Source organism: Triturus cristatus, chromosome 4_1 (assembly GCF_964204655.1).
Source record: "Triturus cristatus chromosome 4_1, aTriCri1.1, whole genome shotgun sequence".
In the NCBI taxonomy this organism is placed as follows: domain Eukaryota; kingdom Metazoa; phylum Chordata; class Amphibia; order Caudata; family Salamandridae; genus Triturus; species Triturus cristatus.
The window spans coordinates 979,749,379-979,776,710 of record NC_140585.1 but is presented as its reverse complement, the minus strand read 5'-3'; the positions used below and the strand labels follow the sequence as shown (position 1 = coordinate 979,776,710).

Below are 27,332 nucleotides of genomic sequence, written 5' to 3'. Positions count from 1 at the left end.
TGTAAGTTCTCTGTCGCTTCTTTAAGACCCTTGCAGCATGTACCCAGTGCAATGTGTGGGAACGTCAGCCAGTCCAGGCTTTCAATCTAGCCAGCATTGTGCATGGTAGTATTTACCGGCCAAACTCCCAATAGCCCCAGATAAACTACAAGCAGGGCTGCGGGAATTATGTGATTTTTGATTTTTCTCGAATAAATTATTCCTCCTTGGAACCTGGCTGACGCCCTCATAGTCCCCGTCCTTGCAGCCCATCACTCCTGGATACAAGATCACAAGACAGTCCAGTGAAAAAAACAGACCCAGAGCAGAATTGCTATCATTTAAAAACAAGCATTTGCAATGCAATAGGTCTCGCATTATTAAAGTTTGAACTGTTGGCATTGCTAAAAAATGCAACACCAATAGCTCAAACTTTAATAATGCGAGACCTATTGCATTGCAAATGCTTGTTTAAACTGTAGTCTTGTTGGCACTTCAATCTGTCAGACCCTGTAAACGGTATTGTAATCGAGGTTCCAAGGGCCTTCTTTGGTCTCCTTCATTCTTTCTTCTTTGCCGTATTCTATTTGCCGTCTCAACCCAAGTGAAATATCCTTTCACTACATCCACTATGCAGCCCCACAACTATTCCATTCTCTCCAGCACTTACAGATTCTCGTCAGTAGCTCTGATCTTGCGTGCATGAGACCCCCATGATTCACCGTTTCCCATCTCTAGATAATTTCCCTGCACCTTCACAGCCCCCCTTCTTCTGTGCTTGCTGCTTCTCTATTCTGCTTCCTTTCCTGCTCTTAATCTTCGTGCAGCCCTCACACCCTCATCTAAAATAAAAGCCATTGTTATTTGCAATGTCAATAGCTCAAACTCGTGTAAATGCGAGACCTATTGCACTGCAAATGCTTGTTAGTAGATGTTTTCTTAGTCTGCAACCTTGTATGGAAAAGTGAGGCTAATCTCTGTCGTTGTTATGCCATATTGGGTCAGATGTATGACCATTGGCAATTGCGACTCACAAATTGCGAGTCGCAAATAGCGAGTTACAATTGCCAATGTGCAACAGTGTCTGAGACACTGTTTGCGATTCCCAATGGGGTCGGAAATTGCATGCCTCATGCATATTAATGAGGCTGTTGCAATTTGTGACTCCATTGGGAATGGCTGGCGCTCCCATGGATGGTGGCCTGCTGGGGTCAGCAGACCTCCATGTTTGGGACTGCTTTTAAATAATGCAGTTTTTTTTTTTTAAATGCACGGGCTGCATTTAGAAAAAAAAAGAAACGTTTTTGTTTCTTTTTTAAGGGCAGGTAGTGGACCCTGGGACCACTGCCTGCTTTGAAAAAATATTTGCGCACCCATTCACAACGGGGAAGGGGTCTACTGGGGACTCCTTCCCGTTTGCGAATGGTTTACCACCCTCTTGAAGAGGGTGGTAAACTGCCAGTGTTTTGCGACTGCAATTGCGGTTGCAAAACATTCTTACATTGGGCTCAGACTCGCTATTAGGATGGGACGCCCTCTGAACGCCCCTCCCTAATTGCGAGTCAGTAAACCTATTTTGCGATTGCTATTTAATGAGCGACTCGCAAAATAGGGTTAGTACATGGCCCACAGGCTTTTTGCATGCGCAAATGGGTCTAAAACCCATTTGCGCATGCAAAAATCCATCCTACATCTGGCCCATTGTTCCTGGGAAGGAGATAGATGGCACTAGCCCGCATCAGTGCCTTCAAGCTCACTATTTGTGACTTTGCACCCTTAAAAATCTGAAGTTTCTCTCTCCACTAAAATGCCCATGTATCGATATTCTATATTGAGAACCAACCTTATGATTCCCGACATTATGAGAAAAATTAACCTTGTGACTCGTGATGTAAGATGTGAAAATAAATGTCAGCTCTCTTGCGCATTTTCATAAACCTATTGTGTTTCTTTTTATGAATCCTGCTGCAGGATTATGTCATATGAACTATCGAAGTGCTATAAGCTTATACCAAATAATCATTTTTCTATGAATTTATGTACATGAAACTGGAAACAAAACAATGCACTTTGAAATATATGCATAAAGGATCATGAATATATGGAAAAGTGTAATGCACATGAGAGTGTTGAATGTAGTAACCATATTTTATATAACAACGGAGTCAATACCTTAAATGACAAAACAATATAAGTGCAAGACATTTGGTAAACTAGAATTCCTAGAAGTAGAGACCACAATAGGACATTGGAGAGAAAGAGTCAGGAGTGACATCATTATTATTATTTCTGATTGGTACTTCTAACTGCTGATTTCTCAGTTTTAGAACTTCCCCATAAGCCAGACTGGATTTGGAAACTTTTATGCAGCAGTGCCAATACACACTGATAGGTGTTGCAATTGTTCCAGAAGGGACTCATTGAGATGCATTTAAGTGCCCCCCCCCCCCGCACGCAGACATCAGTTCCTTTCTATACACTCTTTCAAATGCAGATCCAGAACTTTGCTCCCCCTCTCCTCCTCAGTTTGACAAAATCTTTCTTCAAAAATTGTCAACAGTGTGCAAGGGTACTGTGTCTTCTCCAAAAACTAGAGGATTTAAAGGATGCCAGAACTGTCTGTGATAGACCTGCATGCGTTATGCTGTTGGAAATTGGGTTCCTAATTGAGGGGAATGAAACCCTACTCAAGCAGTAACCACAATCTCTGTGAAAGTGAGCAAGCTCTAAATTAACCTGTGCTTAACCCTCTGGTAGCTTGGCACACCAGAAGTCAGGCTTAACTTAGAGGCAATGTGTAAAGTGTTTATGCAGCGCTTCAAACAGTAATAAAATGAAAACACAACACAAGAAAAATCCCACATTACTTGAGATCAAAATGACAAAAATCCAATTAACTCATCCGGAGATGAGAAATGTGAAAGATTTAAGTGAAAATAGGGCCTTGAAGCACCAGCTGTGGTTAGTTGGTCATGCTGGGCTGGGAAAAAGTCACAAGTTCAGTCCAACTATGATGGAGCGCAGGCTGGATACAGGGACCAAGTTGGACCCGCTGAACAAAATACCTTAAATCCTGGTTTACTGAGCATTGCAACATTGCTTTCTGACCTGCACATCTTTCACTCACATCAGAGCGACTTTCAGAGCAGCACCTGGCTGCAAGAGGAGCAGGCTCTTGTCCAAAGGGGCTAGAGAGAGGGTGCAGGCCTTGCACATGGGGACTCATTCTAACTTCCACTATGGTAGCCCTGGATTTACAGGACAAATATTTTCATATACCCATCCTGCAGTCCTACAGATGTTACCCTCCTTTATAGGTAGACTGACTTCATTTTCAGTTTGCCGCGCTCTACTTTGGTCTCATTAATGCCACTCAGGTGTTCACAGAAGTGATGACGGTGGTCACGGCTCACCTTCGGAGGTCGGGGATACCTGTTTTTCCCTACCTTCATGACCGGTTGTTTAAGGCAGGCTAGCCAGTCAGTCATAGGCCACCGCCAGATGATGACGTACCTCTTGACATTATTGGGGTTCACAATCAACATGTCAAAGTCAGACCTGACACTCTCACAAAGGCTCCCCTTCACTGCAGCCATCTAGAATACAGTGCAGTTTGCAATGAGTCCAAGACATTCGATCTAGGATCCTGATGTTTCAGCCTGAGTGAGAGTGGCTCAGATGCTTTTTGACATTTTGGCCCCCTGTTCATGGAAGGGAAGTTTCAGTGGCCCAGAACCAAGGGAATCTGTCAGATTTTATCCAGAGTGTGGAGTAGACTGCAAAATATCTGCAGTAGTAACTGCTCAACGGCAATTGGACTAGCGGCAGACCCCTTTCCTTTCTCACCCAGAGCTGACGGTAGTGATGGATGAGTCAATGCTGGGTTGAGGAGGTCATCTGGGAGAGATGGTGGTCAAAGAACTCTGACCTCTGGCATAAACCCAATTCCACTTGAACCTGTTGGACTTGGAGGCCATTTGCCTGGAATTGAAGGCCTTCTTATCTTCCATCAAAGGGAGGCTGACGTAGGTCCTCACAGACAACACCACCACTATATGTGCACCTTAAACAAGCAAAGCGGTGTGGGGTTCATGGTTTCTGTGCCGAGAGGCTTTTATTTCGATCACATCAAAGACCATCAGGTGGAAGATGAGCTCTTTGTTGGGCTTTTGTAGAGCAAAAAAGGCACAGCTGTGCAGAAAAGGACTGTGTAATGGTGCATAGTCTCTGGCCAAGAAGCAGTCTCCAGGACGGAGGGCTCATTCCCACCAGGGCCAAGCCTGCTACCATGTCAGTGTCTCCAGGACCAAAGCTGCTATTACTGCGCTGCCACAGAGTGCCAGTTCTCGACATATGTCAGACCACATTGTTGGTGTCCATACACTGTACACAAAGAACTACTTCCTTGACAGCCAGGTCTGACAGGAAGGACGTCACCCATCTGGTCATACAGGACTTTTTGGTCCGAGCCCATTCCACAGACCCTTCTCCTTAGAAGTTACTGCCGTGTTATCAAATCACAAGGTGAGGACTCTACGTTTAAAAGCATCCATCAGAAGAACCGGTTACTTACATTAATTACCTTTTAGTAGATAATTTATTTAACTGCAGGTTCCTCACTGCTTTCCTGCCTCCTTGTTGCTAGATACCTGCACACTGGTACTCTGACTGTTATTTGGGCCCCATGTCAGTGCACAGGGGTGGCGTTTATATGTGACTTTGTTGGAGATCTGCTGTCACAGTTTCCGGATCTAGTCTGGCACATAAGGATATTCCTTGGGTGAAAAATCTGTAGTTACATAGTGGATCCACCGGAAAAAGCATTACCGAAGGTAAGGTAGTGGATCCCCTGGAAAAAGCATTACCGAAGGTAAGTAATTTGTTCTTCAACAAACAAGAAAGTAATTGCATCAAGCAATATCCCAGAAAAGATGGTATAGTTAAAGACAGTATTGCTTACTTCATGAGAGTATGGATTGAGCCACATCGTATTAATAGAAACCTTGACTTTGCTAATTTGATTATTAATAAACCCACAACTTGATTTTACATGTTTACTGAGCATACTGAATTCCTGCTGTTGGATCATTTCAAGTGTGATGTCTTACAAAAATACAAATATACATTTTTCTTAGTATTGAGAAAAGGACCTGCGCTTAGTGATGGTTCCTCCATGTTCCGATGTTGTGTCTTCTAAAAAATTTGTTTTGAGGTTAATGCTGTGCAGTTGTCACCGTGGAAGGCCAACCTTATTCTAATAATTAACTTTTCCACAGAGTAATAGGCAGATATGTTTGAATATGCTGTAAGATTTGGTACACACATACTTGTGTCGATTCCAGTTCTATATCACAAGATGCTTCATAAACAGCTAGCACCGCTATGAAAATATAGCTATGTTATAAGTGTTATATTTTTCTTCATTGTGTCTAGGTGCTGTTTGAAGATGATGTGGCAAGTCCACGCTGCCCTCTGACACCAAGGCACGGACCTGGACTGGCAGATGTTCATCAGTATGATCAATGGTTGTCTGTACGACATGAAGCCACACTTATCCCGATGCAAGAAGATTTGGCCATTTGGCTATCCGGCCTACTTGGTGAGCATTATCCATTTTTTACAAATCTGAATGTAACCTCAAATGAGTTTCTTATTAGAATATATTTTAACTAGATTGGTCTGGAAAATTAATGTAGTTTTAAAACACAACAGAGGGCTCTGATCTGGCAGAAATGAGTGGCTATGTAATTGGAATTCTCTAGAGTAGGCCTCAACAGTAACTGTGCACCATTTTGTGGCTATCGCAGTGTAAGTTTGGCCCACAAGCCCGCAGTATAGGAAAGTGAAGAGGCTTCTACTTAGCCCTAGTCTATCTTTGAGAACAGAAGATCTGGGACTCTTGTCAGTCTTCACTGATGGGATTGTAGTTTTGAAAGCGTGCAGTGGAATTCAGGAACGTTCTCTGTAGCTACCTCTTCACAATATTTAGACCATCATAGACTACCATCGTCGATTGTAACCTCTCCGGCTTCTGCCTCACTCTGCTGTGATACTGTTTTGCACGTTTTCCCTATTTGTCCACATTTATTGTCCTGAGCTCTTACTGGAAACAGTAATCATAATATATTGGCCTTGTATTCTGTTGGTGTTCTCATTGGCATCTTGGCTAGGTTTGTACTTTAATACCCTCGATTAAAAACTACAATAAAAATATTCCATTGCTATCTAATCTGTCCACTTAGAATGTTATGTTCACATTCAGGATTCCCGGTCAACGTGTTAGTGTTTTTTTTTATTTGCTGCCATCCTGCCTGGTACTCTGTATTGTTTATGTAGGATAAACTGACATTAGCTCCCAATCTGGTGTGCTGTAATTGGTTTACTCAATTTTTAATGACCGCACTATAAAGAGCAAGTGAGTAGCAGCAATTCCATATCGTAGTATTGTCAATGATACTAAATAATCTATTCCAGCCTACATTTGGTGAATCTGGATCACTTACCACCTTAAATAATGATCTAAAAACCTACATTTTTAAATGTATTTTGTGTATTCCTCTCTATTGTTTCAGAAGCATCTTTAGTAAACTCTCCTTTCTGTGTTAGAGACTTTACTAAGATGCTCTTTTGAAGAACAATGATTTCCGTACCAAATAGACGTAGACTTTGATTATTTTCTTTAATGTTATTATCAGGGATGAAGGCATGCATCTAAGAACCAATATTCGGCGTCGTTTTTAATTGCTTTACCATTTTTTAAAATGGAACAAGATGCTCCCTCCATCAGCTGCAGTGGCACTGTTATATTCCCAGGTTAGGCCCATGTAGCGAAGCAGCTTATTTCTTACATTGTCCTCACAATAACATTTCAGCTGTGAACTTTTGCACATATTTGCATGGACTACAATGTTGGATTAGTTTCTCCGAAACCACTTTGTTTCCACATCTAGCTTCGCACAACATTATCACGATGTCTCGAACATTATGTACAAGGCCTCTTTAAGCACTATGTACAGTTGTCGTTCTATCTTCATCCACGGAGCGACAGGGCTATCTATATATCCATAACATCACTAATCCACACGTACATCGAAAGGCTGCTTTCTGTTATAAATAATGAGCATCCAGATAGATTCACAGAGGAGGCACTTCAGCTGATACCGAGGGTCCCTGCGTGCTGAGACTTCACCACGCAGCTTTCTGACCTCTCCATGAGGGCTTGTCCAGTTCGTGACCAAGACGGGCTCCTACATTCTCTCCCACCAAGTAAGGCGATTGGCTCGACCCTTGGGGGGATTCTTGGCTTCACAGCTACACACACTCTAGATACACGCAGTGTAGGGTTTCCATAGTAGGAGTACCTCGATTACTGCTTTGCTAATATGCCTGCATATATACACTGTTTTAGCACCATGGTAGAACTATATCTACTATTTACGCTTTTGGTGCTTGTAATCACTTTCATCTGCTTCTGGCTACTGATTATTGCAACAAATGTATTCTATACAAGAATAGCGTTGGTTTAATAAATATAGTGTAAACATCCCACTGTGTATTCTGTATATTTCTCTGAGCACACGTAAGCACGAGTGACTTAGCGAAAGGTTTTGACCTGTTTCCACGCTCCCTGAGGGGTTAGGGTTGTCATGTTCAGTGGTTGCCAGAAACCATTCACTCCCTGGTCGGGTTAGGGAAGCTTACTGTGGCACTTGTGAGCTAGCTGGTCTATAGACCAACATACCCTGCGAGGGTGTCTGGAATCAGTCTAGCCACCAAGCCCCTAGTTTATGCTGTCCAACAAACGTGCAGATCCTATCTGCAGCCTTCTCAATCCTATTTTTCATCCTTTAACCCATAGTCTAAACTCAATTTTCTGAAAGAAAACACATGAAAAACATGCCTTAAATTTGTTCTTCATATAAACATCAAATCCATAATCAAACTTATTACTATAATTTTGTCTTCCATAAAATAATATAATTACCAAACCCTAGCACACCCAGGGAGGGCTAATGCGATCCTCCTTGTCTTTAATAAAATTATGATTCTTTATGCAGTGAAACCTCTGAGAATCGACATTTTATGCAAGACAGGAGACTGCATTATACATGTTCAAAGCTGTGCAACACAGTGTTTCAAACATGCTCTACTGGTCTGAAATACAATTTTTGCAACATTACTGCATTACTACAAACAGCGCTTTCAAGATCTCTTCTAACCATAGCGCCTTGTTAGAAATGGTGGTCTCTAGTTGGTCGAGGTAGGTACCTTTGATCAAGTATGGCCCCTTGCTTCTAGTCAGGGTAAGGGGGCTACACTCCTAAAATAACCCCTGCTCTCATCCCCTTGGTAGCTTGGCACGAGCAGGCAGGCTTATCTCAGAGGCAGTGTGTAAAGCATTTGTGAACACATACAGTAATATAGTGAAAACACTACAAATGGACACCACACCAGTTTAGAAAAATAAGTAGGGCACAAGTGTTTATTGTCAAGCAGGAGCGTTGCATGCTGTTGTAAAGTTTAGTAACCAGTTTGTTTGGCGATGAGCTAGTCAACATCAACTCCAGGGCTGGGAGAGGAGGAGGGGGCACCGGGAAAGTATTGTGTAAGGTGCCAATCAACAGGTAATAAAATCTATGTTAGACTGTTGTAAAGGACTAAATCTAAATATTGTGGAACGTTAAGCACGGTTTCAGCTCTGTACAGTGTCTACTTGTTGTTAAACGCTAATAAAAAGTGTTAAAACATTTTTTTTAAACCATTTAACTGAACAAAATTTGCTTCTGTAGGTTTAGGAATTAAAGCAGAGAAGTTTATGCAAGAACTTGATAATGGTGTAATTCTTTGCAAGGTAACCTATGCCATTGAAAATCTAATTAGAAGAGATTGTGAATTTGATGATCTCAAGGTAAGCTATTTTTTGACCCTCTAATCTGATATAAGACAGAGTGGTGTTTTGTAATGGCTAATTTAACACTCATTGAAGTCTAAAATATAACTATGTATGTAGTAATTATGTAAATGATTTGTTCTTCATGTTTTGTGATCAAATTGTTTGTTTTTTAGGTTTTATAATTTCTGCTTTAAAATGCCCTTATTTCAGGCTGTTGGTTGGAGGTCCCCTTCAACCCCACACCTGAGACTTTGGTTCAGGATTCCTTGCCAAGCCATAGTTTACCGGCCCACCCTTAGGGCGCGTGTGATAAATCCTCACAATAATGCTGTGTGTGTATGTTCGTAATATGTTAGAGTATGTGAGAATAAGCTGTGTAGATATCAAAGTTGATTAGGAGATATGAGAAGCATTTTTCTAACTGCAATATTTTTGACCAGTTAGACAAATCTGCGTAAAACTCCCCCAAATTAATACTGTGTGCATAAACCTGATCTTGGAAATATTCATGCAGATTAATGCTGGAGATGGGGGAGAGTAGCATTTATAAAGGGAATCTAAAAACCTGATTCCCATGCAAATTTCCATGGGAAATTTGCTCACGGGTATGCCAAAAAATGCTGGAAGGTTTCACACCAAATGTGGACAAGAATATAGTTTTTTCCACCTAAAATCCTTTTTTGTTTTAGTGTAAATCTGACATTTAGATTCTTGAGTCATTAAACTGAAATTTGAATCTGGTTGTTTGTGAGGAGCTAATCATTTTAGATCCATTGGCCTTTTTTTTTTAGTTTGCAAGTCAGCCAGCAGTTTGACCACCTACTTTTCAGAAAAGATTGGTCTGATTATGTGGCGGCCTGGTCAACAATCACCATTATCAATGAACCAGATCTTACTGTACATGGCCTAGGCCTTCGTCTATTGTGAATCTGACTTTCCTTTTTGAGGGTCAAACCCAGTGACTTTCCTTAGTCCCTAAAGTTCATTCTTGCATCTGTTTCACTCCTCTTCATAAATGTTTGCAGTAGCATAGGAGTGTTTAGACCCTGATCATCCAATATATATAGGGGTGCCCATTCATCCCAGGGGCCAGAAAGGGGATAAGTATATCATCAAGGGAAAGGGGATGGCAATGGATCAGGACAAAAGAACCATTTATAAACAAGCATTGACATAGCCAATAAGTCTTGCATTTTGGACCTTATAAGTGTTTAGACATTGAGCACATATCCACCTCTGTAATGTTATTTTATACTGTGTATATAGCACCCATTCATTTGGCCTCGCAGCACTCAATGGCTCTTAAAATAAGTTTTTCAGAGGCGCTAGGTGGCGCCTGACCAGCATGGCCGCTTAGCGGTGAAGCTCCGGGCCCCGGACCCCGCAAATCCTCCCTAATCCGTCCTGAGCTGCCCTGGCCGGTGCTTTCCGGGCGCGCTGAAGTCCGGAACCGTCCTGCTCTCCCTGGCTCGGATCTGAGGCGCATCTGCCCCCTCGGCGCTCGACCCGGCGTCTCTGCAGCTGACCGCCGAGAGGAGGCTGCGGTCCCGGTCCTGGGGCGCGGGCGAGCTGCTACTCAAGCCCGCGGCGCCCACGAGGTGTCTGGGCCCTGGTGTGCCGGCGGCCTGCAGGAGGCGCCTTTGCTGCGGCTGCGGGCCCCCCCCGGGAGAAAAACGGAGGCCCCTAGCCGAGGCCAACCTGTGGAGTCCGCGGAGGTGCGGGGCTGGTCCAGAGGATCCGATTTGCGCCGCATGACAGGCGGTGAGTGCGGCAGCAGGGAAGCGCACCAGCGGGGCTACTTGAGTTGCTGGGGGACTGGAGGTGGTGGGGACGCCCCCCCATCGGGCCGGGTGTCGACGGTCGGGGGCCGGCTCCCCCCCTTCCCCCCTCGCCCGCGTCGCGGACCCCGGGCCGGGTTTCTACGGCCTGCGGGGGACGCCTTGGTGGGTGCGGAGCCGCCTTTGGGGATCGGGCCGTAGGCCGGCGGTCGGGGTGTGTATGGTTTCCCTTCCCCCCCCCTCCCGGCTAAGGCGTTCCAGGTGTTGGGCGTGCGGCTGCTCGAACCCCCAGGGGGGGGCTGAACTGATCTGACCTTGGAGCCCGCGGTCTCGGGCTGCATACAGGCCGTAGTGGCGGCGGACCCACCAGGAGGGGGTCTGAAGCTTGGCTGCGTGCCCCGGGATTTCGGCTGGAGCGGAGAGACCTAGCCTTGGCTGCGGTGTGCGGCAGAGGGTGACGCACCTCCCTGCAGGGCCGGGGCTGGGGGTTGGTGCCGGCCCCCTGAGATTACCGGCTGCCATATCGGGCAGTGCGCCGAAAGTACCCTCGGAGAGGCGGGCTGCACGCAGGAGTTGCGGCCTTGGCGATTTTCGACTGAGGCACTCTCGGGAGACTCTCCAGGGACCTGGGACCGTGACCTACGCTGCTGGACCTCGCTGTGTCGGTGGGAGGCTGCGGGCGCGACTGTGGCCAGGGGCTGGACTGGCTCTCCTGCTGAGTGGCCCGCCGGAGCTTGACCGCTGGAGCTGGTGGCGCCCGACCATTTCCAGCCGTGGGACCCCCTGGCCATACTTCCTGCTGAGTACACGTCAGCCCGAGCACCCGTCGACATCCTGCAGGAGTGTCTCCCACCCTGTTGCCCTGCTTAGCTGACTGCCGCCCCAGACATGGGTAAGGACAGGGCCACTAAGCCGGCGTCCGGGGCCACCCAAACCAGGATGGACAAATTCACGACCTCTGAGAAGGGGTCCGGCCCCACGGGCGAACTGGCCCCGGCCCCCGCTACGGACCTTGCTGCCATCCTGCAGGCCATCAACTCATCCCGCGCCTCCCTCGAGGGCATGGTGGGAGAGGTCAAGGTGGATGTTGCGCTTCTCCGGCAGGATCTGCGGAATGCCACCGCCCGCATCTCGGAAGCCGAATCCCGGATATCCACTGCTGAGGATGACATCCGCCATTTACAGGACCAGGTTCGGGAGCTGACCACCCACTCTAAGGAGCTACACCGCCGGGTCGAAGATGCAGAAAACCGCGCTCGGCGCAGCAACCTGCGCCTAGTGGGATTCCCGGAGGGAGTCGAATCGGGCCGGGCGGACGACTTTATGGAGCGCTGGTTCCGATCCTGGATGCCGGCGGACAGCGTATCTGCTTCGTTCGTGGTGGAGAGAGCCCATCGCTCCCTGGCCCCCAGGCCCCCCGGTGCGCCCCCCCGGCCGTTCATCCTCAAGCTCTTGAACTTCAGAGACAGGAACGCTATTCTCCGCGAGGCCCGGCGCACGGAAACCCTCCACTACCAGAACCACAAAATCATGGTTTTCCCGGACTACACTCGCGAAGTCCAGGAGCTGCGCCGCTCTTACACCGAAGTGAAACAGAAGCTGCGTTCCCTGGGCCTCCAATACCAGCTCCAGTTCCCGGCCCGCCTCCGGGTCATCTTCCAGCATAAGACACTGTTTTTCGATACGCCACGAGCGGCCTGGTCCTGGTTGACAGAGGAGCACCCCCTGCACCGCTCTGGGCGCGGATCGCCCACGGGAGCGCGGGGGGGTCGGGGGAGGCCCCGGACATCGAAGACCCGCCGGCGGCATCGCACGTTACCCCGGGAGCGCACGGCGGAGGAGGCGGTCACCACGCGCTCTGGGGGACAGCCGCGCCGGGGGTCGAGAGCATCTTCTGCCTCCTCGGCCACACACGCCAGCCCCGTGGCTGACGGGCGGCGGGCCATGTCCCCCCGGCTCACAGGCCCTGCAGCCCAGCCGGCCGAGTTCGTGGACACTTCGGACCTCTTTCGCAGCCCTCACATTTGACTCTCTATGTTTCTTTGGGGGGGGGGGGGGGGGATGCCCGGGCTGGGGGTTGGAATGCCCCGCTGTCAGTGTCGCTCTTGGCCAGGGCAGATGAATCAGGCGTGACTTCAGTTGTACCAGGGGTCCAGCCCGAGCGTTTTAGCTTGGTGGTTCTTCCATTTGGTTCGGGCGACAGATGCTTCTGTTTTCGAAGTATAGGGTGGGGGGTGGGGGTTTGGGGTTGGTTTGGGGTTGTTTCTTCCTCGTTGGGGAGGTTTTGTTGGTGGGGGGTGACTCCCCCTTATTTGTTGTGCCAAGGCATCTTGTACTCTTTGACCTGCTCTCCTGCCCGATGTCCCGCTGTCCTTCCTCTTTAAGGGCCTGCTCAGCCGCGCCTCCACTGGCCCCCTCTTCTGTCCTGGGCTATGGCTGACCCTCCTGTCCCTAGGGCCGCCATGCGCATATTATCCTGGAACGTCAATGGTCTTCTGGACCGTTTCAAACGCATGGCGGTCCTCAAATACGCGCAACGTGCGGAGATTGATGTACTCCTCCTCCAGGAGACTCACCTTTTGGGCAATAATTGTCCCTTTCTTGGCCGCTATGGTTATGACAGGGTGTGGCACTCAGGTTTTACACGGGGATCCCGAGGGGTAGCTATTCTGCTCCGCAAGTCCTTTCCCTTTGTCCTGACCCAGGTGCACTTGGACCCCCAGGGCATGGTAGTGGTGGTATGTGGTACTCTTTAGGGGCGACCCCTCACCCTGACGTCCCTTCACCCTGACGTCCCTCTACGCGGCTCCATCCCTCCTGCCGTCGGCCTCCTCCCGACGCTTCCGGCGGGTTCCCTCATTCTCGGCGGGGATTTTAACGCTGTCTACACGCCCCACCTGGACTCGACGGGTCCGATATCCCTGGCCCGCGCCGCTCGCGCGAAGCAGCTCTCGTCTTGGGCTGAATCTCAGGGCCTCTGCGATGTATGGAGGATCTGGCACCCGCAGGCTCGCCAATACACCCACACATCGGCGGCCCATCACTCCCATGCCCGGATCGACCTCATCTTTGTACCGTCTACCGACTGCGCAGGGGTGCAGGATGCGCGCATTCTCCCGAGGGGCCTCTCGGACCACTCGCCAGTGCTCCTTGCTCTTGGCCCCCCCCCCCTCTCTGCCCGTCCGATGTGGCGTTTGAACGCCTGGTTCCTCCACGACAAGGCTTTCCGGAAGGTGGTCGGGGGCGAGATAGCCGATTATTACTCTCACAACGAGGGCTCTGTCCCCTCCCCTGCCGTCCTGTGGGAGGCCGGCAAGGCGACTATTCGGGGCGCCGCTAAGGGGCATCGGCAACGGCGGGCCCAATCCCAGAAGCTCGCGGACTGCGAGGCTCAAGCCTTGGACCTGGAGCGCAACCTGGGGGGGTTGGACGACAGCACACGGTCTCGTCGCCTGGCTTTCCTGCGGGAAGAGATTCGCCTACACTCCTTGGAGGCAGCAAAGACTCTGTGGCGCTCCTCGGTGGCCCGGGTATACGGCTGGGGAGACAAAAACGGCACTCTTCTCCACCGGCTGGCTACTTACCCCCGGGCAGGTAGGATCATTCCAGCCATCGCGGACTCGGCGGGTGGCCTCCACACAGCCTCGGTGGCGATGGCCCAGGCGTTCGCCGACTACTATTCCCGGCTGTACCGACTCCGGACGTCCACGCTCTCCCTAGAGGAGTTGCTGGGGACGAGTGGGGCGATGCTTGAGCGGCTGCAGCCTGAGGTTTCTGAGAGCCTCGATTCGCCTATAGAGCTGCAGGAGATTGAGGAGGCGATCGGCCGCCTGGCGCCCGGGAAGACCCCGGGACCCGACGGGTTCCCTCAGGAATACTACGCTCACTATCGTGAGACCCTGGCCCCGAGGCTTCGGGACCTGTTCGCGGACGTGGTGGAGACGGGCTCGTTCCGGCCTGAAACGGACACAGCGACCATAGTTGTCCTCCCCAAGACGCAGCCCCCCTCGCGGTCCTGCTCGGACTACCGGCCGATATCCCTTATCAACACCGAACTCAAAATCTATGCCACGGTCCTCGCACAGCGGTTGCGCCCATCTCTTGCCTCTCTGGTCCACCCGGATCAATGCGGATTTATGCCGGACCGGGGGACCAGACACTGCCTGCGGCGCCTGCACCTCGCGATGGCACACCGCGGCCGCCTTTCCCCCTATCTGGCCCTCCTGTTGGTCGACTTTGAAAAGGCCTTCGACTCAGTGGGGTGGGCGTACTTGGGTAAGGTCCTAGAGCACATGGGTTTCGGTCCCCGGTTCCGTGCCATGGTTGCGGTCCTGTACGCGAGCCCGCGGGCCCGTGTTTTGGTCAATGGGGCTCTGTCTCGCCCGTTTCCCATAGGTCGAGGTACGCGCCAGGGATGTCCGCTCTCGCCCCTCCTTTTCGCTCTGGCCATGGAACCCCTGGCGGTAATGATTCGCTCGGATCCCGCTCTTCGCGGATGGGATTGGCCAGGTATGGCCCCTGATAAGATCGCCCTCTACGCGGACGACGTCCTCCTCTATCTCTCTGATCCAGCGACCTCGGGACCCCAGGTCCGCCGGATTCTCCGTCGGTTTGGCCAAGCGTCGGGTCTCCATCTGAACCCTAAAAAATCCGTTCTAGTCCCGTTACACCCGTCCCGGGACTGCTTCGACTGGCAATCGGATATTCCCCTCCGGAGACTCTCCTTTAAATACCTGGGGATCTGGGTCACCCTCCTTCCGGAACTCTGCTGGGCCCTCAATGTGGCTCCTGTAGTCAACAAGACCAGATCAGATATGCTCCGGTGGCAATCACTCCCATTGAATCCGCTGGGGAGAGTCGCCCTCTATAAAATGATGATCCTCCCCAAGTTTCTATACATGCTACAAAACACTCCGTGCCCCTTTCCGCGCCCGTGGTTCCGGGAATTGGATAAGATGGTTATCAAATTTCTCTGGGGCGGCGGCAGGCCCCGGCTGGCCTTAGATCGCTGCAGAGTCCCCTCCTATGACGGCGGCCTGAGCATGACAAACCTATATCTCTATTATCTGGCCACCCAGCTACTGGTGATCCACGACTGGTTCTCAGGTGGATGGGGCGATCCGGCTTATCGACTCGAGGTGCATTGCCTCGGGTTCTCCTCTATCCAAAACATGCTCTATGGAGCAGCGGTCCCCCTGTCGCTCCCCGGCGTCGTGCGGGCCCCTTTTCTCGCATGGCGCGCAGCTTTGAGGCACACCCGATGGTCGGGGACGAACACGCAACTAACACCGCTTTGGCACGGGACATGGCTGCGGGAGGTGGTGGGACTAGTGGGCTTTCGGCAGTGGGATCTTCTCGGGATCTGGCGTGGGAGCCACATGTGTTCCTTCCAGGAGCTTCAGGCCCGCTTCTCGCTACAGCCTTCTCAATTTTATCGCTACCTTCAATTGCGCCATGCTGTCCGGACCCACGTCCCTCTAGATTCCAGATTGCCTTCCCATAGCCCGCCTGAGGCTCAGGTGATGTTAGGGTGTCTGGGGAAGGGGGGCATATCCCGCATTTACAAATCCCTGATTAACAATACCCCGGTAGACTGGAGCGGACTAAAACAGCGATGGGAGGCCTGGGTGGGACCCCTAGATGACGCGGACTGGAGGGACGCCCTTATGGCCCCTCGGTCGCTTACCACCTCCGCTAGGTTGCGGCTCATCCAACTCTACTACCTCCACACCGCTTATCTGACTCCGGACCGCCTATACCGTGCGGGCCTCCGCGTGGATGCCTCCTGTGCCCGCTGCGGGATGGCTCCGGCGGACTTTTTCCATATGGTGTGGTCTTGTCCCCGCCTGGCAGACTACTGGGCAGCAATTGAAGCCGACCTTGCGGAGGTTCTGGGATGGGAGGTCCCCCATGAGCCTAGAATGGCCCTGCTGGGCATCACGGACTGGATGGATGGGTCCCGTAACGACAAGTACTTCCTCACTACTGCCCTAATGGTGGCTAAGAGGGATATAGCAGCCGCATGGTCACAGCCAGACCCGCCCAGAAGGGCTACCTGGAGTAGAGGGGTGGATTGGTGTGCGGCCCAAGAGCGGTCGTTATACGCTGCCCGGGGCTGCCCCCAAAAATTCCGCAAAATATGGGGGAAATGGCTGGGGGGACTGCTTTGAGGGGTGGGGGCGCAGAGGGTGGGGACGGGGGCTGGGGGAGGAAGGGGGGGTTTTTACATTAGTTTGTCGATACTTCCCTGATTGCAGGTACCGATGCCATGTTCAATGCACTGTTGTATATCATTCTCGATATTGTCCTTTATGCTGCAAAACACAATAAATGTGTTTATCAAAAAAAAAAAAAAAAGTTTTTCATAAATGTTTAGTGTTACAGGACACACTGTGCCGTCATTTTCAACGCTGCGATTTTGTTTTTATTTTTGTGTCTGCCTAAGGAGGATGTGCTTTATCATACTGGATTCAAGTCCGTCCAGAGCAAGCCGAAACAAATAGGGTGCTGCAAATTGGAGAACAAGTCCTTAGGCACCATTTTATCTGAACTAGTGTTTACATCATACAATGCATCCTGAGTGCGAAATATTAACTTCGGACAATTCATTTGCCTGGGGATTAGGGTGTTTAGCTGGTGAAACTCAATCAGTCTATTGATTTTGTAAACTGCCAAACAAAACTGTTTAAAATTGACGCACTTAAAAAAAAGTGATCAATGGAAACGCGGCCTGATTTTAATACACTGAAATAAAGCAATATAAAAAGACTGCCTTTCTAAATGTCTTCCTGGATTATATCTCCCACTGTATCAAAAATCTCATTTGGGCGAACCAGTCGAGATTATTTATCTTCAATCCTAATGGGGTTTAATTGAGCAGGAGTTTTTTGTCATTTAGCGTGCACACACCGAAACTACAGGACACCATAACACAGTATTACACCTAGATTATGCAGACACATTATTTGTATAGTAGCCAGAGTAAACACATGCTGGAACTGTGTCTGTCAGGCCCTCACTGTTATTCCAAAGCACCAAACTATGCGCAAACTGGACTCAAAGGTATTGGAGTGCTTTACACGAGCACCAGTTACATTACGCAAGGACATATTTATTTTTCTTGGTAGCCACAAGGGAGATTAAGAAACAGTAAAAACTCATGCCATTGTCTGCGGCACTGCCCCCAAAGGGTTTTTCAGATTAGTGCGGTCAGAAAGTCCCCTTGGCCGGACCGAAGGAAATGAAGTTAACAAAAGGGAGGAAGCATGGGAGGAAAGTGCTTCACACGGTAGCAAACATCTCCCATATGGTGCCGAAAAACAGAGACTGAAAGCCGTGAGCAGTTACACTACTAATGGGGGGAGGGAGGGGGGGGGGGGGGTGACCCTTAGGGGAAAATCTAGGACTGAGCAGAAAACTCTTTCAAAGTGCCTGCACTCCCTATACACTGCACATTCACTGAAAGGAATGCAACACCGCCCCAAAGAAGCTTCACACCCTCCAGCTAGAGGCGGTTTCTAGGTAACTGTTAAAGAGGCAATGCTAGTCCTGTTGATCTCCTCGGGAGCGTCACAGATTTGTATTCCTATTTCATTCTGTGGCGATTTATTTCAGCTTGACTCCAGTGGCGTAGTGAGCACGGGTCCCACGTCTGGGAATACCCATCCCACTTAGGGCATAAAGCGTTACAACAAACAAATGATGGACGGAATGCTGACAATGCAGACATTCTCCCCCAGTCAAGAGATCTTGGTTAAATCCATCGTTCTTTTGCCCACTACACCACCCCAGTTTAGACATGGCCATATGCAAATCAGATCTCTTGACTGGGGGAGAATGTCTGCATTGTCAGCATTCCGTCCATCATTTGTTTGTTGTAACGCTTTTCGCCCTAAGTGGGATGGGTATTCCCAGACGTGGGACCCGTGCTCACTACGCCACTGGAGTCAAGCTATCCTGGCTGATGACGGCTGATAGCCAGAAACCGGTCCTAGGATGCTTGATTCCGGTCCAGGGAAGACATGGCTTGGCAGTTCGGGCTGGGCTGTTCCCATGAGGCACAGGGTCAAGACTGATTTGCATATGGCCATGTCTGAACTGGGGTGGTGTAGTGGGCAAAAGAACGATGGATTTAACCCAGATCTCTTGGCTGGGGGAGAATGTCTGCATTGTCAGCATTCCATCCATCATTTGTTTGTTGTAACGCTTTTCGCCCTAAGTGGGATGGGTATTCCCAGACGTGGGACCCGTGCTCACTACGCCACTGGAGTCAATCTATCCTGGCTGATGACGGCTGATAGCCAGAAACCGGTCCTAGGATGCTTGATTCCGGTCCAGGGAAGACATGGCTTGGCAGTTCGGGCTGGACTGTTCCCATGAGGCACAGGGTCAAGACTGATTTGCATATGGCCATGTCTGAACTGGGGTGGCGTAGTGGGCAAAAGAACGATGGATTTAACCCAGATCTCTTGACTGGGGGAGAATGTCTGCATTGTCAGCATTCCGTCCATCATTTGTTTGTTGTAACGCTTTTCGCCCTAAGTGGGATGGGTATTCCCAGACGTGGGACCCGTGCTCACTACGCCACTGGAGTCAAGCTATCCTGGCTGATGACGGCTGATAGCCAGAAACCGGTCCTAGGATGCTTGATTCCGGTCCACGGAAGACATGGCTTGGTAGTTCGGGCTGGACTGTTCCCATGAGGCACAGGGTCAAGACTGATTTGCATATGGCCATGTCTGAACTCGGGTGGCGTAGTGGGCAAAAGAACGATGGATTTAACCCAGATCTCTTGACTGGGGGAGAATGTCTGCATTGTCAGCATTCCGTCCATCATTTGTTTGTTGTAACGATAGAAAAGATACAGCATGTCTCGAGAGACTGCGCATGTGCTGCTTAGGCTCGACCTAAAGAAGACGATGCTCAAGAGGATGTCACAGAATATGTTTTTTCTCCTGATGACAAGAGAATTGGCTTTGACGGTCCTAGAGTTTTATAGATGTGGTAACCCGTAAGACCACTGGACCCGGGTAAACAATGGTGCAGAAATGAAAGGTCACAGTGGAAAGTTGATTTTAAAAAAACACGTATGTGCTTCATCGATGCAGACCGGAGCCGCCGGCGGTTACTTAGAAGCCCTGTCTGAATACTTAGGTGTACTTGAGGCACCCATCATTTTCATTCATTGGAATTTTGCTGACTTTCAATTCACAGAGCTTACGGGCCCTCTTCCTTTTAACACACAGCCGGATTGTACGTGCTGTTTTCCAATGTTGCTCCCTGCCCTCCTTCACAAGTTTCTTGAGTCCTGATGAAGACCCCCCAATAAGGATGAAGCTACCTTTATGAATATAGGGGTCGAAACGTCGATATATTGTAATCTATTTCAAACATAGGTGCCAGAGACGTGTTTATCTGTGCCTACGATGTTATGTTTTTGTTCATATTTAATTGCCAAGTAAAAGGCTGGATTGGTTCTATAATGCTTGGATGTATTCGAACCACATTACCTTTCTGTTCCTTCACACCATCACGCAACCTTCCCTGAGCACTCACCCCTTCCCTCTTTTCTGAGCACCAAAGTGTACCATTGTTGATTTATCTCATGTCCTTTTGTTTTAATCAATTCAACTATCTAAGATGCAAATTAAATCAAAAGAAATCATCCGTGTTTTGCAGTGGTATTTGAATTTGATTCCACATACTTTTTTTTTTTTTTTAAATCAACATTCCACTGTGACCTTTCATTTCTGTACCATTGACTGCCCTAAGCAGTGAAGTGAAAATCGGTTTTGCATTGTGAATCTTTTCTGGATTCACTTATTCTGCCATCTAGTGGTTGGGTCCGGAATTGTAGTATTTCTTCTCTTTTTTTTTTTCTTCCTTTTTTGTTAGGTCTCGGCTGCGAAGGCTGCGCTTGCGCAGTCTCGCTCCGAGATTTAATGACTTGGAGAAGAGGGGCTTGAACCCGCCCCTCTTCTCCCCTGTTCTCCATTGGCTGGCCTCTTGAATGCTGGCCAATCATTCACATTAGGCCCCGTTCTTTTCGGATCGGGGGCCGTGTTTTTTGCGAGAAGTCTCAGGGAGGAGACAACAACAAAACACGCCCCCGAATCCGAAAAGGACGCTGCCTTTCTCCGAGGCATTTCTGCTCTGCCTCGGAGAAAGACGGTGGTGTCTTCCGGTGCTGTTGCTGGGGTTTTCTGCCAGGTTCCAGAGCAATTGTTCGCGCTTGTTTGTCCAAAATGCGCCATCTTTTGATATTTATTTATACATGCTTTAGCTTATTTGCGGCGTAGGAGTAGTTTATCTACTTCAATCGGCTCTTTTATTTAAGTTTTACCATATTTTAAACGATTTCTAATCAGCCCAGTGTAGTATTGTTAAAAAGTACATTTGTAGACTGACGTTCTCGGTAAAGCGGTATTGTTCAAGTTACGATTTATTTGTATTTCTACTAATTCTATTTTGCGCTCGGTCATGCTGGGTGCGGCGGATGAACAACGCATGCCTGGTTTGAGGCGAGGGCGTCGATTTTAGGACTAGGATAACCCATACCGAATGCGTGCCCGACTGATGAATTCTAAGCCTTTTCACTCAAAATCCCACTGAGTTAGAGACCCATGCATGTCGTTTTACACCCAACATGGCTACACCTATAAATTGTTTCACATTCGAGTACCACCATTGCATTAAAGCAAACAACTCAAATTGCAAATGGTAATTGTACGTACACCTTAAAAAACCTGCACTGTAAGTCCATTTAAAATTACAAACTCGAAAAATAATCAAAACATTACATAGGCCATGGTAATACCCGCCTCCTCCTTTTCTCTCCCCTTACTCGAGTCTCTTTCCCCTCGTTTATTATCCCTCCTGCATGTCCCCACCCTCTGCCCTCACCGTCTCCCATCCAATCCTCTTTCTCCCCCTATTTCCTTCTCCTAAGTCCCGCCCATGTTTCCTCCTCCCTACCTCGCCACCCTCTTACCCCCCCATCCCCTCTTTCTCTCTTTATATCGGCTCCTCCTCTTCTTCCTGGAGCCCCTCTTCTTGTCCCGTGTTGCCTTGCCCCCCATGCTGCCCCTCTGCTGGCTTGGGGGCGGGGCCCCGTCGGCTCTAGTTTCTGGGCTGATCATGGCTGAAAGCGGACACCCCTCTGGGTTTTACTTGTGATGAAGTTTGAGTCAGTTGGGCGCACACTGCGCCTTGTGTGTAAACACCCCAGGAAGCACGGGGGCTGCGGACAGACACACACCCTTCGCACCCCCCACGAGGCCCTGGCTTTTCGGAGCTGGGCACTGCCCGACCTCCCTGACTGGTCCTGGTAAGTTCCTCGGCGTGATCCCCAGTGCAGCATGGCATGGTGGCATCCGCGCCCATACATGCCAGTGCCGCGTTTGTTCTCACCTCTGGTCGGTCTTACCTGTCTGCCCTCGTTGCGCTGACCTCTGCCTGCCCTGTCCTAACCTCTGCCCTGTCCTATGTATGTCCCCACCTTTGAGGGTCCTCGCCTGGGGTGCGTCCTCTTACCGTGTGCCCACCTAAGACTGGCGTCACCTGTGTCCTTGCCTCTGCATGTCCCCACTTTTACCCTCGCGGTGCCCACTCCCAGGCTGCCGTCACCTTCGTGCTCTTACTGTGCCCACCTGTTCTGCCCTCTTGAGCTCTCACCTGCCTGTCCTCGCCTCTGTCTGACCTTGCCTCTCCCTATGTCACTCACTTGTTTGCCTTCTCTCTGCCTACCTCTCACTTCCCTCAACCCTGCCCTAACCTCTTCCTCTCCTGCACACCTGTTTGGCTTCATTATGCCCACCTCTTAACTCCTCACATCTGCCCTGGTTCTGCCTGCCCTAGTCACCAACTGTCCTCAGCCTGCCCCCCTCACCTGTCTGCCCTCCTCACCTTTTGCTGTCTCTTTTGTCATTGCATCCAGGCATAATGATACAGCAAGTAACATGATACCTACAACAAGTTAGGACTTTTGGCTTTGTCAATCGTTGTTAGTTGCATAAGATAAATTAGCAGTAACTGTGGCTTGTATATAATATTGAGAAAGCTTCCACTTGAAGCCCTAGTGACACCACGACAATGTTACTGCTCCTGAGTTTCAAAAAGAGACAACAATATAATCATGCAGTGGCTGAACTCGACAGATTAAGAAATATATCCCAAATTATATATAACAGTCGGTAGACGCATGCCTCTACAGTGTTCTCTTATATTTTGAAACCAGAATTGGTCAAGTTCGTATCCTTTCAAAGTTCCCTTTTCAAACAATCATTATCAACGCCAAGTCTGGCCCTGGCACGGTAGTGCGATTTTTGTTTAGTATTAATAAAATTTGACACTTCAGGCAGCAGTTTCAGCAGAGAGGACAAATAAGGAATAGGCATGGGATCCAAATACTAATCATGCATATTAGTCTGGGCCACTGGCATTTTGCGATGCTGCAGCGTTTTTCTCATATTTATGGATTTGCCAAACTTCCCAAATAATGCTCGCATAATAAATCTCGCTTTTGAGAGTGATTAAGCTATTGACATTGTAAATAACAATGCCGTTTCTTTAAATGTTTTAAAAACATAAACGAAAACAAACATTTACAATGCAACGGTCTCGGCATTGTTAAAGTTAGAGCTATTGGCATTGCTCATGACAATGCCGTTTCTTTAAATGTTTTAAAGACAAAAACATAAACAAAAACAATGTCAAGAGCAATGCCAATAGCTCTAACTTTACCAATGCCGAGACCATTGCATTGTAAATGCTTGTTGTTGGTGGGCGTTGACGTAGTACCATTTGGTGCCCTTCTGTGACATCGACGGGCTTCCTCCGGAAGCTCCCACCTCTGGTAGCCATCTTCAGATTATTTTTTTCCGCCGTTGGGTCTGGATCAATACGGAAGGAGCTCCCAAGATTGGAGAGAAGAATCGAGGAAAAACAAAAGAAACATCGGTAGGACGGTGTCTTTGTCTTTCAATTTTCAATCAAAGACGACCGCAGTTCGACGAAGGGAGAAAAAACAAGATCTTCGACAACGATTGGAGAAGGCGCATGCAGGGGGCTCCCTGTGCATGGTAGTGGACAAGACACCATTCACGTTTTGTAAGAACTATCACCACAAGTACGCTCAGAAGGATCAGCACCCAGTCTGCAACCTGTGCCTGCCGCTGGATCATCAGAGCGACGACTGTAACTCCTGCTCTGTCTTCACCCCCGAAGATGCTGAGGGTGAGAGAAAAGCAGCGACAAGCCAAATACAGCATGCAAGGCCAAGGACCACCGCCATCGCTGTGAGACCTGGGCCTCTCCAGTGAGGAGCAAAGGGCCAGAAGGCCACGAGGACAGAGATGTTTTGATCGTGGAGGTCGAGACGACTTCGAAGGAGGTAAGAGTCGTTGACCTCGAAAAAACTAGAAGAGTCTCGATAAACAGACACTAGACCTCCAAAGGGATCATCGGCGTCGAAGCATTCAGCGACCACAGCTGCAGCCAAACAAAAACACACCGTAGGATCCTTGGATAACGACTCCGGAACGGAAAAGGTCCTCGAAAAAACAAGGAAATCGAAAGACAGTCTGGAAAAGGACGCCTCGGCGTAGAAACAAGAGAGACCCAAACAAACATTGACGACCGGATCAGCTTAGACAGCCGAAAAACGGAAAGCCGAAAATCTTGACGCGAAACACACGCGGCTGAGATACAGAGAAAGAGGCTTGAAGCCGAAATGCCTAATATCTTGCAACGGAAAAAATACTTCAATGAAAGCTTGGAACAATTCAAGATACCGCCGAAAACAAAAAATACGGAAGGTGAAAAGGTCGTCCAAGAACCAATTCTGCCAACAACCCCCGAACCGGTCGAAGAAGAAGAAAAATCATTCTTCTTCGGGGAAGACGTCGAGGAAGACGAGCAAACATATGCAGAATCGGCGATCTCGGAGAATCAAGACCTCCAATAGCAAGATCTCGACGCCGAATCACCTGAGGAGGCTGTGGAATCGTATCCTTCGAGGCCATCACCCCCAGATGACATTGGCATGTACAATCAAGTGATTAAAAAAGCTGCAGAAACTTATGGGGTTCATCTAGAGGAAGAAAAACCACAATCATGTTTTTTATTAGAGACACTGATGCCTACACAATCTAGAAATCAATTCCTCCCAATGCTACCAAGTGTATTAGACCAGGGGAAAGAGGCATTCAAAGAGCCTGCTACATGCAAGGCTATAACAACAAGGGCAGAAAAGCAGTATAAACACTCCTCTAAAGATCCCATCTACATCAGGGGATCAGTGCCAGCTGACTCCATCATTGCCTCAACAACAAGAACAAGAGCAAATGTACTAACTACACTGGGACCACCTCCAGAGAAGGAAAGCAAGAGGATGGACCTCGTAGGAAGGAAGGTGGAAAGAAGCGCAGCTAATCAATGGCGCATAGCTAATTCAAATGCATTGTTTAACAGATATGCTTACCAACATTGGGAGGAGGTAGGAGAATTGTTACAAAATCTACCAGAACAATTCCAAAAAAGAGCTATTCACCTGGTAGAAGAGGGCAAATACATGTTTAAAATCAGCCCTCGATGCTGCTGAAACATCTAGCAGGCAAATGATGATTGGCATCACAGAAATGAGGAACGCATGGCTTAGAATCTCAGGCTTCAAGCCAGAAGTGCAAAGCAACATCATTAACTCACCATTCAATGGGGAGAAATTGTTTGGAAGTGTGGTTGATGAAAAGCTCAATCTACTAAAAAAGGACAACAAAGCAGCAAGATCCATGGGGGCTCTATAGTTCAGAGGCATGCGTAGAGGCACACCATCAAGGAGACCAGCGTGGAAAGGTACACACCAACCTGCTACCTCACATCAGGGTTACCAGCAATCATACCAAGCGGGAAACCAGGGCGCACAACACGGACAGCAAAAAAGCTGGTAATTCCAAGGAAGAGGATCCTTTCGAGGGCATCCCCGTGGCAGAGGTCAGCCACAGAGAGGTGGACAACAAACCTCTACTAAGTGACTGCGCTCAGAAAAAGTTACACTCAAGAACAGCAGTGAGAGTACACACAAAAAAGAAGCATATACAAAAAAGAAGCACACCTGTTTACAGGTCCTCCAACATACCACCCCAGTAGGAGGCAGATTTTTCCAGCAAAAATGGAGGGAAATAACCACAGACAAATGGATTTTAAACATAATACAGTATGGTTACTGCATAGAGTTAACGAAACAGCCTCCAAACAGGCGGACAAAGCAAAGGACACATTCAAAAGGAGCAGGAGCTTCAGGGACAACATGCAATAGAGCACGTACCACACAAAGAAAGGCACAACAGAGTATATTCAACATACTTCCTAATTACAAAAGTGGATGGAATATTACGGCCAATATCAGACCTAAGGCTTCTTCTAAACAAGTTTATAAAAACACAAAAATTAAAAATGACTACACTACAAGAGGTGCTACCTCAATTGAAAAAGGGAGATTACATGGCAATAATAGACTTAAAGAATGCGTATTTAGACATCTCAAAGAACAAAAAAACACAAAAGAATGTTAAGATTTGTCGTGGACAAACACCACCAATTCAAAGTACTCACTTTCGGTCTAAAATCAGCACCAAGAGTGTTCACAAAGTGCCTTGCAGCAGTAGCAGCACATCTCAGAAGGCAAGGAATTCATGTTTACCCCTACTTAGACGACTGGTTAGTAAGAGCAAACTCTTACAGCCTATGCAAACAGCATATACACCAAGTGATAGAGACACTAGTTCAGCTGGGTTTCTCAATGCATTGGGAAAATTCATCAATAGAACCAGAACTCATAAAGGTGTTCTTAGGCGCAGAGATAAACACTGTGTTAGGGAAATCATTATGGAGCGCGAAAAGGAGATCAGCCCTATTGAAGAAGACTCATCTATACCAGAGGGGGCATCATCTGACAGTGAAGACAGTGAGGAAATAACTAGGAATGATGGCCTCATGCATTCATTTAGTTCCCAACATTCGTCTACACATGAGACCATTTCAAGAATGGCTCCAGACACAATGGTTGCAGGCTACATGGAGTTGGGAGGATCTACTGGTTGCCACAAACAGAGTTCATCAGGAGATACCATGATGGAACAAACCAAACATAGCACAGGGGAGACTTTTCACACAACCAACTCCAACAGTGACCATAGCAACAGATGCGTCCCTAATTGGATGGGGAGCATGTGTGAACAATTTCAAAGTAAGGGGATTGTGGGCACCACAGGATGCTGTGAAACACATCAATATCTTGGAACTAAAAACTGTGTTCTTAGCCTTAAAAGCCTTTCAGAAAGAGCTCTAGGGGACAAGGTGTTGATACAAACAGACAACACTACAACAATGTTTTACATAAACAAACAAGGAGGGACTCGGTCTGTAGCACCCTCAATTCTAGCACAAGAGATTTGGAGATGTTCAATTCCAAGACAAGTAGACATTTTAGCAATACACCTACCAGGGAAAGACAATATAGAAGCAGATAGACTGAGCAGGCAAACATCATCATCCCACGAGTGGGAACTGAATTAAACAGAAGTGCAAAGAATTTTCAAGAAATGGGAGACACCACAAATAGACCTATTTGCAACACCCCACAATGCAAAATGCCAAAACTTCGTATCCAGATGACCTTGCAACCA

The 27,332-nt window shown here is 48.5% G+C and overlaps 1 protein-coding gene across 3 annotated transcripts in view; it reads left to right on the top strand.

Annotated features, from left to right (window-relative positions):
- Positions 1-27,332, top strand: part of GAS2L3 (growth arrest specific 2 like 3) — a 242,004-nt gene that overhangs the window by 108,786 nt on the left and 105,886 nt on the right. For all 3 annotated transcript variants that reach the window (XM_085653891.1, XM_085653890.1, XM_085653892.1), the window contains 2 exons: positions 5,413-5,578; positions 8,769-8,887. In XM_085653891.1, the coding sequence (XP_085510017.1) occupies positions 5,413-5,578; positions 8,769-8,887 (285 nt within the window). The remainder of the gene's footprint in view (positions 1-5,412; positions 5,579-8,768; positions 8,888-27,332) is intronic.